The sequence below is a fragment of the Anguilla anguilla genome, chromosome 1 (assembly GCF_013347855.1).
Source record: "Anguilla anguilla isolate fAngAng1 chromosome 1, fAngAng1.pri, whole genome shotgun sequence".
In the NCBI taxonomy this organism is placed as follows: domain Eukaryota; kingdom Metazoa; phylum Chordata; class Actinopteri; order Anguilliformes; family Anguillidae; genus Anguilla; species Anguilla anguilla.
Genome location: NC_049201.1, coordinates 42,789,333 through 42,804,171, shown reverse-complemented (window position 1 = coordinate 42,804,171; position 14,839 = coordinate 42,789,333). Strand labels below are relative to the sequence as shown.

At 37.6% G+C, this 14,839-nt stretch overlaps 1 protein-coding gene across 3 annotated transcripts in view; it reads right to left on the bottom strand.

Moving 5' to 3' along the window:
* LOC118216754 (doublecortin domain-containing protein 2-like) overlaps nt 1-2,422 on the bottom strand; it is a 44,819-nt gene extending 42,397 nt beyond the window's left edge. For 2 of the 3 annotated variants that reach the window (XM_035398246.1, XM_035398410.1), the window contains exons 1-2: nt 1,703-2,421; nt 1,237-1,288 (exon numbers count right to left, since the gene is read on the bottom strand). In XM_035398246.1, the coding sequence (XP_035254137.1) occupies nt 1,237-1,288; nt 1,703-1,992 (342 nt within the window). In that variant the 5' untranslated portion in view covers nt 1,993-2,421. Of the gene's footprint in view, nt 1-1,236; nt 1,289-1,702 lie in introns of all 3 variants that reach the window. The other variant, XM_035398322.1, reaches the window with a different exon arrangement.
* Nucleotides 2,423-14,839: the final 12,417 nt, after the last annotated feature.

The following is a 14,839-nucleotide window of genomic DNA, read 5'->3' as shown; positions in this document are numbered from 1 at the left end:
AGTGACATTATAGTGGGCATGCATTATGCATGGTAAATTACTTATCTCTTTCACAGTCACAGCAATAATGATCTTTTGTTACTGCGTGTTCCTACCAAGACTTCCATGACCCAAGGGTAACAACACAACTTCGACATGACCTCTGCACACATTACTTCAAGCAATTAAGTATATAAAAGGTGACAGGTTATAATCATGCAGATGTAAAATTAGAGAGCCGATTTGGTGCATATATACTAAGCACAGCATGTGAAGTTCTGTAAATAACAGAAGAATTGAAACCTGCACCCTGAACTATCAAACATTTGAATATAATATGAAAATGAAAGATTAATATTTAAATGTCCATAATGAATGAACCATACTTTTACCAGTTCAAGCTGTATTATTGAAATATCTCCTGTAGTGTAAAATTAATTAGCATGTTTCTGTTTTTACAAAATATTGATGATTTTTATTATTCTCTTTCAGATGAAAGAACCACAACCTCATACTTTTTGATGTTATTAATAAGTGTCCATGTGATATTTCAGTGTTATTTCAGTTCTACGCTAAAAAATTACAATATTCACACCTATTTTGTGCCAATATATCGGTTTTTCCTCAAACACATAAACTGGAAACAAAAAATTTACCAGGTGGAGCTGTCATCATACTTTTGGGAGCAGAAAACTTTCATACTGAGAAGTACACCAGCACTCCCCTAAGAAAGACTCTACCAAATGGTAAAGCATAATGTAAATACCTCATTAAATTATAATATAAATGATTAAGTTTTACCAATAACTATATTTTCCATGCAAACGCAATAGCACAGTTGTACATATTTCAATAACTTTACTCTCGTAAACAGATTAGAAACTCTTAGTTAAAAGATTGCAAAACACTGTGTGTGATCCATAACACACTGAAAATGGTCTTTTTAATTTTTTTTTTTACCAGATTTCAATATCCTTTGCTACAGCTTTCTTATTACATATTTTGACAGTCACTTTCAGACATTGTACACTGCCTTTTTCATCTCAACTAGAATATACTTCAATTTATTTTTTATGAAAACAAAAAAAATGTTGCCCCATCTACTGCAGAATATGTTTAACCACATTTACAGCCAAAAACATGTCTCAGGTGTTGATAACTTGTGATGGTACTTTCTTCAGATTTTCACACGTATTACATAACAGGTGTGCTAAATATGTAAACAGGCCACTGGTGCAAAACACCCTGAAGTCTTACCTGGCCATTACTCTGCAGCATTTTTTTCTTCTTGGTTCCAATCTGCAAATAACTGCAAATGACAAGCAAGTTGAAAAATAAAACAGCAGTTCAGTACATAATATATAGACAACATGCAGCACTAAGTTAGCAATTATCTGCACGACATGCCTTTCAAGGAAAGGTGGTGACAATTTTGATTTCAAACTATTTTAAAGACCTTTTTGTAAGTTTCAAAGGTCACCACAAACTTTCGTTTGCTCATGTGTGAGGTGCTCAATATTTAGCATTTAACTTAACACCTTTAAGACACCAAATGCCTGCACAGACTGTACTGTAACTGCAGTTGCGTCCACTTGCATCCAAATAAGGCAAAGAAAAACGTTAACAACAGCATTGCTCATTTCTGATATGATAAAAAGTAACATACAATTACACAGAACTGAGACCGCGTCATTCTTCAGATACAGCGACCAATTTTACCTACTCTAGTTTCTTAAATTTCTCCTTTCCAGCCGCCACATACTGCTCCCCGCTCTGTAGGTGCTCCAACGAAGACACTCGATGTCCCGCTTTTGGGGTGTAAATGGTCCTCACAGCCCCAAACGGAGCTTGCACGCCGCCGGTTACTTCCTTTAGAAATGTCTCGAAATTGCTCACCCTCTTCTCGTTTATCACAAGACGTCGGCCTTCATAATACGGATCTCCATTGCGATACACAAAAATATTTTTCACTACTGGCTGTGACAGAAAATTTGGTTTGTCTGAGTTCATCATGCAGTTAGATGATCTGTTAATTTAGTTCTAATATATGAAATATCACGCAGTATCTGTTCTCAAAGGCGATACGTGTGTTAAGAACTCGAAATCGAAGTGTAAAACCGGAGCGTGCATGTATCCAATTGTTGTCATAATTAAAATGCCATGAGTCGGTATTATAACCTATACGCTATACACGCTGGCTCAACAAAGCAGAAATTACCCGAAGCAAAAGTAATGCATCACACCGAGAAAAATTAGGCTAAAGCTCCTGAAATGTCAAGTGAACTCTCTAATCCAAAATTTCACAACAGGTGGATACTTATCGACGATAAACTTAATATTCACTAATGACTGGACGCGAAAACAATTCAAAGTGAAGCCTGAACTGCCTGCAGCCGAGCTCGAGGCGCTGTAGTTACCGGCAACTACCCAATAAACTATTAAGCGAAGCACTTCGCGTTGCATGGTGCAGGAGGGTATCATGGGAAAATCTGTGTTATTTTGAACAGTTTCTATAGAAACATCTCTTGCTGGCAAATCTCACAGCTACTAATTGCTGAATGCATATTTTTGTGTGCAGTATTTCCCCGTGTAACAATCAGTATACCAATGTATAAGGTTGCAAATGTGCTGGCTATTGAGGGTTAATGTTTAGAATCGAATGCATCAGCTGTGTGGATCAACTTAAGGTATTTTCGGGCGATGCTCAGATCTGAATCAAAGAAAACTCTCGTGCAACCAGCGTTTTAATTAGGTGTCAAGGGACCCCTTGCTCTCACCAGTCTATTGCTATTGCTTAGATATGGTTATGTGCGGAAAACAAAACATGTTTGTTTCGTTTGTTGTATGACAACAGAGAAGCAAATGGTTTGATATTAGTGTTGTCGTCCAGTGAAAAAAGTACATTTAATCTCAAGTGGAAACGTGTTGGAGATATCTCCAGTTTTGACACGTGGCTGCGATACAGTTCTACACGCATGGAAATACCACTATTGCTCCACACTAGGCTACACGGACACACTTGCACAGTCAGCTACTGCACCACCAGTTTGGAAATATATTTGTCCATTGACATCTGCCTCAAAATAAACTTTGATTATAAAAAAGTATTGTGCAATTTCGTTTGTCAAGTAACCCAATGACTTACAAATAGATTCCAACTTCAAATTAATTTTTTTATTTTTTTCTGTTTCATTACATGTGCATGCCTGTGTTTGTTAAATCTATGCAAACTGCATATAGGCTGTAGCCTATATATCCTCCCTTTATGTGATAGAGGAGTAAATAGGAAATATTTAAGATTACAATTAACAGGTGGTTTGTAAAATAGCAAGATGCTGAGAATAACCAAACAGTCCTCCTTCCAGTACCAGTAACATGTATTCTACACATTATGGTTGTGACCCCATCTGACTGTACATGTGTTTATTGGTACATTAAAAGGGTGCGATATGAATGTGCCGTGCCCTCCAAAAGTTTGGTAACAGTAGAGTGAAATTTGTCCTTTTTGCTATTTACTTAAAGTGGATTTGAGTGCATTTATTTTATGGTATATACATGCATACGTTTTAGTTAGTCGACCTTTTGCTGCTATAACAACCTCCACTCTTCTGGGAAGGGTTTATACTCAATGTTGGATCATTTCTGCAGGGATTTGCGTCCATTCACCGAGAAGAGCATTTGTTTAGGCACTGATTGGATTATTAGGCCTGGATCACAGTTGGCTTTCCAATTGATTCTAAAGGTGTTGGATGGGGTAGAGGTCAGATCTCTCTGCAGGCCAGTCAAGTTCTTCCACACCGTTCTCGACAAAACAATTTCCATATGGACCTCGCTGTTTGCCCAGGGGCATTGTCACGCTGAAACAGGAAAAGGGCTTCCCCCAACTGTTGGGGAAGCACAGAATTATCTTAGAATGTGATTGTATGCTGTAGCATTAAGATTTGTCTTCACTGGAACTACAGTAAGGGGCCTAGCCCAAACCGTGATAAACAGCCCCAGACAAAGGGATGTCCAGATACCTTTGGTCCTATAGTGTAGCTGGGAGTAGCAATACATGGAGTCCAAGCACATACAGCCAATATTATGCCATTTAACAAGGGTTTAAATCAGTGCCAAAATCAGAATACTTTGAGTATTAAACCTTGACCTAGGATTACATGAATCAAATGTCATTATTGTTTTGATCATATTGTTCATTTGATATTATATACTACTATTAATATTACTAATAATAATGTTACGTGCCATAATGCTCTCGTGTCCATTGCCCATGGTGATGAATCATGATGAATAAATGAATGATAATTACACAGTAAAGCTAGCATATGTTGCTCTTAGATTAAGGAGCTATTATGCTGATTCCACCATATTATTATCTTGACTACATTGTTATTTTGATATAGCTACTAATAGCTTACTGTTATTAAAAATGTTATTAGTTGTAGTATTTCTGTCTTTGCATGATGATGGAACTGATGACGAAAAAGAGTAATCACTTGAAAAATAAATAAGTCAACATTAATAAATAATGAGAATAGCTTAATATATTTAATTTGCTCTTAAATTATTTTGAGACAATGTTATGTTGGTGATTAAGGTGAAGTGGTGATGATAAAGATGAGAAAACCTACCAATTACAAAGATGATGACTGCAGAATATAAAATAATACATAAGACAAATTTATCAGCAGAATTTATGTAATTTTTGTGTGTTTTCTATTTATTTAGTAATTATTGGCTACTCTCATAGTTCAGTGGGCTCAGTAAGCTTGAAATTTTGCTTGTGTACTGAACATCAGTGGCTACAGGAGTTTATAGAATAGCCTACCGCTATCTGTATTGACGTTCTTTTAGAGCTAGTTTTGCAGATAGTGACTTTAAGTCACATTCCACTTTTAACTGTAGGCTACTACTAGCCACTTTTAGAAGGATTGTCAGGATTCTGCCTCTGTCTCTGTTTTTCCCTTTTGGGCTGCCAGATGGCGGCACTTCTGTTTTGTGTCCTGCTCGTTCCCCTGTGGTTAATTATATAATTGTTTTCAATTATTCTATCATTTTTTTGGGTTCATGTCTCGTTTTTGTCAGGGTTCTGTGTCTTCCCCCTGTGTTGTTTCTCTGTTGGGCCGCCAGATGGCGGCACCTCGGTTTTGTGTTCTGTTAATTGTTTTATTGGTTCCCATTATCCAATTATTAGTTGCGTTCTGTCTCGTGTTCCCCTCCCTCTCTGTGGCTTGATTGTTCATCGTGCCCTCCTGTGTCTCGTCTGCGTCTTTCTATTTAAGTCTCCCTCTCCCCGACTCTGGCGCTGGAATCTTTTGCTTTGCTTTGGTTTGTTTGTTTGCCTTGCAACCTGTTTGTACCTGTTCCCGCCTGATTCCTGTTCACCTGTTGCTTGTCTGCCTGTGCCCTGCCTGCCCTGTTTTCCCTCGTTTTTGGGTTTTTGTATTTTTTGTTTTTTCTTGTGAATTTTTGAAGTTTTTCGTTGTTTGTAAGTTTCGCCCTGCAAGTCCCTTTGTTCCCTGTTCTCTGTTTATTAAAGTCTTGTTTTCCCCATTTTTTGGATTTTCGATTTTTACTCTGCGTTTGGGTCCACTCCCGCACCCTCGCCTGACAGTTTTCCCCTTCCCTCCCTGGTTGATTGTGAATTGTGCCCTCCTGTGTCTTGTTCGCTTTGTGACTATTTAAGCTCTTTGCTTCCCTGACTCTGGGGCTGGTTCCTTGTGTTTTTGCATGTGTTTCCGCTTGTGTTTTCTGCCCATGTGTTCCTGCCTGTGTATTCTGCCTGATCATCTTTCTGCCCCACCCGAGTTCTGTTTCTGCGTGTTTTTGGACTTTTTGATTTTTTTGCCGTTTTACCTTTGAGTTTTTTTTTTTTTTTTGAGTAGCCCTACATGGCCTCTACTTTGGTTCCCTGCTTTTGTTACATTTTGTGATTAAAGTCTTTTTTGGATTTGCCTTTTGAAGTTTGAGTTTTTTACTCTGTATTTGGGTCCATTCCCTCGCCAGTGCTGACAAGGATATGAATGTAAATTTTTTTCGGTGAATTTGAAATCTCTTACCAAGTATTTCATGATTAAAAAATGTCACTTAATTGAGTCAGCATAATTAACTGGTTCCATTTTTAAGTGACAGAGTACATTTTTCAGCAATAGGCAATTACATCTTGAATAATTTCCACCTTGTACTGCTTAAATTATATCGGTACCAGAGTTCAGGATAGTAACAACATAGTATAGCAAATTGTATAGAAATGCTGTCTTTGCCCCTATTGTACATTTTCCTGTAAGTAATGAAAACAAGCCAATATTGCATTTAGATGACAAGCTCTTATTACTACACATTGTTTATATACATAGCCAAAATAGAATTACCAAGTTGCTGACCACATTTCTATTTATAGCTGTGAGAACACAGAATGGCTGACAGTGCACACTTCTTGACTAAAATTTAAATAAGAAGTTGTGGCTAGCCTGCTAGCTATAATTGCTTATGTTACAGTCGAGTGCCAATGAATGTTTGTATTGTTCGGAAAAGTTACTTAGTACAACTGTTCTACAGTCTATCTGGCTGCACAGTTGTAGCTATCCAGCTCTATAGCTACGTTGTCAAACACAGTAATGGTCAGTTAGGTAGCTAGCAAATCACTTTCTAACTGAAAGTCTTATCTAGCTTACCAGCTAGCTTTTCCGGATGTATATAGCTAACAGTTAATGTTATTGAAGTGTAACCGAATGCTTCTACAAAAATATCAACTGCCTTATTTATGACTTTAACTTACGGAAACATTAGAAACCACATTAGCAATGTCTTTTCACAATGAGTCACTTGTTTTCTTTGTTCAGTTTGTCAGATGGCTTGAAAGCTTTCTTGGACCACGTCCCCGTGGGTTCACATGTCCGCTCTGTGTTTACTGGTTTACCATAATTCTTCACATGTATGTACCCAGTGCACATGCACTGGTGCCAAAAAGCCACACAGTCAAAAATTTTTATACATGCCACAGAGCATGATAGGATGTTAATTGCTTTATTGCATCGTGCAGTACTCCTGTATGGACGCATCTGCATTTGTTATGTTTCTCTACTCATTTATTCAGGTTTTTCCTATACTTTTTTGTTATACTGCTAGTAAGCTAGAGGAAATACAGGAGTTTACTAAGGCTAGGTTTACACCACCTGGTAAAAGTGACCCAATTCTGATTTTTTGCTCACATGTGGCACAGATCGGATTTGTACTATAAACATATGCTCACGGAATCCAATACTTTCAGATCCGTTTTGGGCCATGTCCATATGTGGAAATAAATCCAGTTGGAATCGGATATCAGCCAATGCAACTGTCATCCAAATGCACAGATCGGAATTTCCCAGTCCTTGCGATTGCCATATCATACAAAATGCAATATTCTCATACTTTTTTAGCATTTGAATTACACGTAACACATACTACTTGCACAACCACTTTCTGCTGGTAACAGTGAATGTTAAAAGAAGTTTAACGGAGGACAACAGCTCAGTACAGTGGTGAGTACCAAGGTTACATGCCTATGTGGGGCAACGAGTTGGTATAGGCCAAAATACAGGGGATGTTCATTGTTGACCTAGGATTCTTCGAAAAGCAATAGCTTGAATTATTATTTATGTCTTGTTTTGTGTCCATTGCAGATGGCAATATGGCTGTGGAGGTGTGGTTGATTACTTTCATATCAGTAACCAAACCCTCGTACACACATGCGGATTGTTTCCAGTGCAAACTGTGTAAACACAGGTATTGGATATGGGTCACTTTTAAAAGTAGATATAGGGAAAAAAAATCTGAACTAGGCATCAAGACCTGGATGTAAACATAACCTAACTTTACATGTTGCTGTTGTTCTGCCACATAGCAACAGGTTAAATGCGCGTAGTCTACAGTACCTTCCTGCAACAGCGAGCTATCACAGCTTCCAGGCTTCCCAAAAGGATGGAAGGATCAACAAGAAAATCCAGGATGGAGACTGGCTTTTTCTACATACAGTGCAATGGAGATCCAGAGACAGTGCCCAAGTCTGAGTTTCCTAGGACAGGCTAGCACCACACGGAACCATCTGTGCCCCCGCAGTAGGACTGACAAACACCCAGACATAAATTAGCTTAGGGAACTTCTGTTTGTTCTTTGTTTTCAAATAAGCATGTTGTCGATTGTATGTTATCTTTTAGTTGGCTACAGCCGCCTAGCCCACATAGCTAACGTACTCCATTGCTATCATTAGTTTGCAGTCTGCATTCCTTTTAACCAAGGTCAGTTCATGTGGTCTCTCCTGTACTAATATATACTCATTTGATATATGGTCTCATATGTTTATAATGTCAAGGTGCACTGAGATTAGCTAGACGTAGATAATTTAAATAGCTTTTTGTTCATGCCATTTCCCTGGTTTCTTGGAGATATTTAGCTAGCAATAAATGCTAAAAGCTGATTCAACAGAGGAGCTTTTGTTCTCAGACACCACGTGTGCTGGTGAGCACAAGCAACACGCTAGTCCACTTTCCATATCCTTATATGAAATATTTGAAATTCTCATTCAAAATTTTAGTTTAGATGTTTGTTTAATAAATTTTATTTTATTAAACCTTGTGGGTCTGATTTATTTGGGTTAATGAGCCTACCACCTCAAAGAACTTACACGTGTTGTTACATCCATCCATTTTTTAAACTGCTGGATCAGGGTGGCAGTGGCAACAGGGCAACAGAGAAGCCCAGAAATCCCTTTCTGCCAACTGATCCCAGTGGATCCCAAGGCAATCCCAGGCCAGTCAGTGGATATAATCCCTCCAGTTTGTCCTAGGTCTGCCCATGGGTGTCCTCCCCAGTGGCCATTCCAGGAACACCTCCAGAGTGAGGCGCCCATGAGGCATCCTTGTCAGATGCCCGAACCACCTCGCCTGACTCCTTTCAATGCGGAGGTGCAGCGGTTCTACTTTGAGGTCCCCCTGGGCAACTGAGCTCCTCATCCTATCAAAGAGAGTAAGCCCTGCCACCCTACGGAGGAACCTCATTTTGGCCACTTGTATTCACAATCTCACTCTTTCAGTCACTAGCTATAGCTTGTGACCGTAGGTGAGAGTAGGGACAAAGATCGACTGGTAAATCAAGAGGTCTGCCTTTCAGCTTAGCTTCTTCTTCACCACCACCGTCCAACACGATGGCCACATTACTCTGGCCGCTGCACCTACACAGCGGTTAATCTCCAAATCCCTTATTCCCTCACTACAGAATCAGACCCCAATATTTGAACTCCTCCATGTGGGCTGATGTTGTTACATCATTGGTAATAATCAGAATGAAGACAATAGGGTTGCAGCACTTTGTGCTTGGTCCCTTAAATATAACCGCAAGCATAAATGAATGGGGTCTAAGCAGCATGCAACTATTACAAATTTCTAAGCTGACATATTGGATGAATGGTAAAAATGTTTAGTCTCTGGGCTTTATTATGTGGAATCAATGTCGCACGGCGCATGGGTGCAGTCAACGGGGCGGCACGTGGGCGCTCAGGGTGTGGCTAGTGAATATTGGTATTTTTCAGATCAGAGCCAAGGAGCAGACTGAGCTAAATGTGCGGTGCACCTGGAAACAGGGCTGGTTATACTCAATATATTAGCCGTGGGTATGGTGCAGCTGGATTTATGAATAACCAATCAAATTACCTGTTTTCATTTCAGGCTCAGCCATCGCCATCTTGACAAGAAATTCCTCTGGTGATCAAGTCGTGTACATTGCATGTACCCTACATTTCATGGTGCATTTTGGGGAATATTGAGCAAACTATTTAGAGTGTCAAATTCATAATGAAAATTAGGGAGCCATTCTGAATGCAGTCCAAGTTTTAGGATAATTGGCCATTGCTAAGCCTGTCAAATGGCTGCTGATATCTGATTGGCTGATGCCGGCCATGTTTTCTAAAATATCTTTTTTGTCTTTTGGGCCACTGGGGGGCCTTTGACAAAGATATAGCATACAAAATTCCAGCCTGATTGGTAAAGTTGTAGGCATTTAAATTATTTGGTATAGCCCCACCTATTGGCAGAGAGGTGACAAATTTTTTATTTTTATTTATTTTCTGTTGGGAGATGGCCACCAGCTCTTGTCTTTTGATTCTACAGGAAATGTTCTTGTTTTGGATCACATTAAGATACTTGATTCAGTGAGTGAGTGCAATAATATTTGAGTGAAAGACATATTTTTATTGATTTGGCACTATACTGCACAATTTTAGATTTGTCTAAAGAAAAAAGTTTTTCAAAGCCAAAAAAAGATAAAATTCTTGACTGGCAAACCTGATTTGAATCCAATTGAACATCTGTTATATATGCTGAAGAGAAAACTTAAGCTATGGATGTAACTACACTTTCGCTATGGATGTAAACTGTGTATTCAGGAATTGTATTTTAGTTCCTGCTTAGCATTAATTTGAATTAGTGCTTTTGTGATGTTACATATATATCTGCTGGTCTAAGTATATTGTTAGCCCAGTCTGACACTATTACTCATATACATTAAATGCACCTTTGTTTTTCTGTAATGTAATTTGCTCTGGATAAGAGTATCTGGTAAATTAACTTACTGTAGTATTATTATTTCTCAAGCTAATTACACTGTGGAGTGTTTAATGACTGTTTGTTCATCCGGATGTGGTGACTCCAGAATGCATCTTGAGAAACAAGGCAATAAGAAAAATCAGGGCTGCTGTGTGGCTCATCTCATTAAGACAATATTCTAGTGTATAGAGAGGCCCCATGGTTTGATATTGAATGGAATGAACTTACTGTTAACATTAGTCATTAATATTTTGGGAGAAACATTGCGGAAAATGGTTTCTGTGTTGTGTTAGTTGTGGCCAAAGGCCTATGCCCCAAGCATTACAAACATCTACACAGCATGCTTGATAAGCTTTTATTGGACCCACTGGGCCCATCCTGCACCTAATTCTGATGAACTTTTCTAAGTGATTGCAATGATCTATCATTTTCAGTTTAAATTGATTTATCTGTAAAACCCCAGTGCAATTAGAAAACTGCAATTTTGTTTATAATAATTTTCACTCTCATTCTTAATCAAAGTTTGCAGAAACATTGAATGTTGTTTATTCATTGCATTGTTCTTAGCATTACGTCTATAATCCGCAAATGGACACAAGAGGCAGTTTATTTATAGGTACCTCTGTGCTAGTTGGTTACATGGAGCATATAGTTCAAAATGGGCAGCTGGTTAGCATGGCAGGGTTTTTTGAGTTGGAATGTATCAAACCAGCTAGGCACACTGAAAAAAGCTTAATTAGATAAACCTAAAATCTTACTTCAATTTCTATATTAGATTTTCTCTACTGAGAAGTTTTAGGTGCATTCAAACTCATGTTTATTGATTGCAAGGAAGTACACCAATTGCGGGCCAGTTTTATCTCACAATCTGTTAACTGTAATCATACTGTGTTCAAGATTGAACTTGGAATCAACACGAGCCTATTACAGTTAAAAAAAATAATGCATTTTGTGTTTGTAATTTTATGTCCTTCAAAATAATTTGCTCTGATTTCTTATGTGTGTTTTGTATTTTCAAATACAAGCATATTTTTATTCATAAAAATAATACCAAGTAAACGCCTCCCAAAAAGCAGATGAACAAAACTACAAGATAAAACAATTTAACTTAAATTGAATTGAAACAAAGGCATGGCATCATGTGACCAAACCAGTCTGAACTGTCATAGAGGTTACATGCACCTGTTAATTAAAATTCTTGCAAATTAACATTATGTACTGTTTTGTCAGTCACAAATAAGGAGAACCAGCTGCATACATAAATTCATACAGTCATCATATGCTGGGTATATGATATATCAAGGAAGTATACGGGATGTTACATTATGGTTGTATATGCAATATGTGAAGGCTGTCGGAGCATGAAACATGAAAAAATGTATAGTCTCATGTGCAATGTGGCCATGAAGGCATGTAGCCCCGGAAACTGTCAGTTGTAGTGCAGCCAAAGTGATATCTGAAAGATTACATTTTTATTTTAACATTAAGGCAGTGGTTCATCAAAACAAAAGTGTACGCATACAAGTAATGATGCACATCATTTAAAGAGATAAAGATGAATGCATGTGACAAGTTTACAGGAAAAGTAGTTAATAACCATGATTGACAAGTACATTACTTCCCTACCTTTTATTATTGTGTCATAATACACATTATATAAGATGTGTCACATTACATAAGATGGTTATGACCATGATATTGTTTTGTTTTTTTTACTATAACATGGTTATGACCATGATAATTTTTTTGTTTGTTTTTTTACTATGATAAACATCTAAGTTATCTATACATTACCTTTTTTCAATGAGATAATGTAGTAACATCACAGTCTAGCCTCAGAACTGACCTGTAGGCTTAGTCACTGAGGGCAAATATACATTTTAGCAGGTCTCAGAAAGGGCTACAGGGTTGAATAGTACAGATACATAGAACATCTAAAACATCTAAAGAGGATATAATGTATTTCTAGTCACATCAGCATTTACGCTTGCATTCCCTGTTTGTATTTGTTTCAATTAGCACCTTAATGTTTTGTTCCCAATTGTGTCACTTGGAGCTGGTTTTGAATTTTTTTCTGTCACGCTCATAAAATCTGTGCAGTTTGTCTGACTACCACAAGATGGCAAAGTAACATTCAGGGTGGGCAAAAGGGGCTAAAAGTAATTTGAACAACTGATACAGTTGTACTTCCTGTAAAGCTGGAACCCAGCTGACAAGAGTGAAAACTGGCTGAGCATGTGCTAAACTTTTAGTATTCAACTGTATTACTTGCAGCCAGTGGCATTGCCGATTATGAAGAAAAAGGTTTTTTGTTTTTATTTTTAAAGTTTTTGGAAAATGTGATGGACTCAGTAATAGTTGTACTTTAGTACAACTAATAGTAGAACAATGCACTATGGGATTCCTTGCGCTCTGGCTCCAAAGACTGTAGCTGACTGTTTTCAGTATCCGGGAGTGTGACCTTTTAAAGTCACTGATTTAATTTGAAGCTAAGGCATGAAAATATTTTAATACACATTAGCAACCATAAAACCACATTTCTCAATACCAAGTACACTCAATGTTCCTCTGGAGCCAGAGTACCAGCAATCCTGATGTGTTGCTCTATTTTGTATATAAATAAAGGGCAGAGTTAAAAAGTGAAAAACAAAAAGTACACAATTTAGAGGAGAAAAAGCAAGATAAGAGTTAATCTTTCATGTTCATTCTCTGCATTGTGAGCCTATATATATTTTTTCTTTTAGATGTAATTATCATAAATTCAGAACCTGCACATTTTATAACTAATCAGCTATGAGGTATTATTTGAAAAGTCCAAGAAAATAAATATGAAAACAGTTCCCGCTAGTTTAAAAATGTCCCCTGTTTTCTACTACAGTTTGTGATTTTAGCTTCTGCTGTCACAAGGCACAAGATTATACATAATTGCTGTTGTTTATTGGATATATAGTAATGGGAGCTTTTACATTTTGTCTTAGCCTAAAGTGGTTCATAATTGGACCAGGCTGACAACACTTGCGTCAGAGAAACAGGAGTAACAACAACTGTCAACACAGGGGCAGTGCAGTGGTTATGATAACTGCACCATAAAACAAAAAGGATTCCCCTTCTTCTGACACAGTCATTTCATTGATTTCAAACACAGCATTATTTGTTTAAACTGCAATGACTATATAATGTAATAGTAATGTTGCAGAAAAAAAAAATATGCCATTTCATGGTTTAACTAGCATGTAGCCAAACCTCAGAATAATAATATGTTCCCATGAAAGCATATATACACAGAGGTCTGAAATTATCAATGAAAAAAAATGCACGTGGGGCTGCTGCATGGCTCGTCCTGTTATGGCACTGTTCGCATGCAGGGATGGGCTGGTAATGAATCCATTCCATGTCAGGGCCAACTTTGAGTGGCAGCCCAGCAACGTGAGGTGCAATTGCCATCCAGCATTTAATCTGCACCTGTGACAATTTGGCCAATCGGCTGCCTGCTAAATAAAACTAGCTATTTTTTCCAAAATACTGATATAAAAAAAGATTCCACTTCATAACTCACCTTCCACCAGTTTCACAGAAATTAAATCTGCCATATTCCAAAGCAATGTTATTCGTGCTTTCCTAACTTAACTTGGTTCTGGGTTTCTTCATTTTCCAAACTTATCTGTCAACCTTATAAGTTCTAAAACCTTATATGCCATACAAATAAACATACAATACATATTAGCGTACAGTATGTATGCTTCATATGCTGTAACATAGAAAATTGCTAGTTTTAAGCTGTATTTGGTGTGAAAGTAAAATCAAAGTACAGATCCTACACAAATGCAGAGTACATTGGTAGTATGGAACATACGCTTGCTTCTTCTTTTCTCAATACATAAATATACTATATGTGCTTTATGAGGAGAAAACACTGAAAATGTTTTGCATATCATATAACTTCAGAAACCTATGTATTACCTCAAGCAGTTCTTCAGGACTCAATCACAGAGTGTTTCTGTTGTCACAAATAAAGATTGCTAGAGAGAATTCTAGTTGTAAATGACATTTTTGTTGAATTTAACACAAAGAATTGTTTTCACTGATGTTTGGTGTGAGCAACTTGGCTTTTTGCATTAAAAACATTTCTATTGAGATGTTTATACACAAGTATAATGTGTAGACATTATAATGGCAGCAGGTCTGGTAGTTTGCATCAAGTGTTCATGGTAAAGCTTCTCTGTCCCTCCTGCTGAAAAGAAACCCCATAGCATGATGCCACCACCACCTGGCTTGATTGT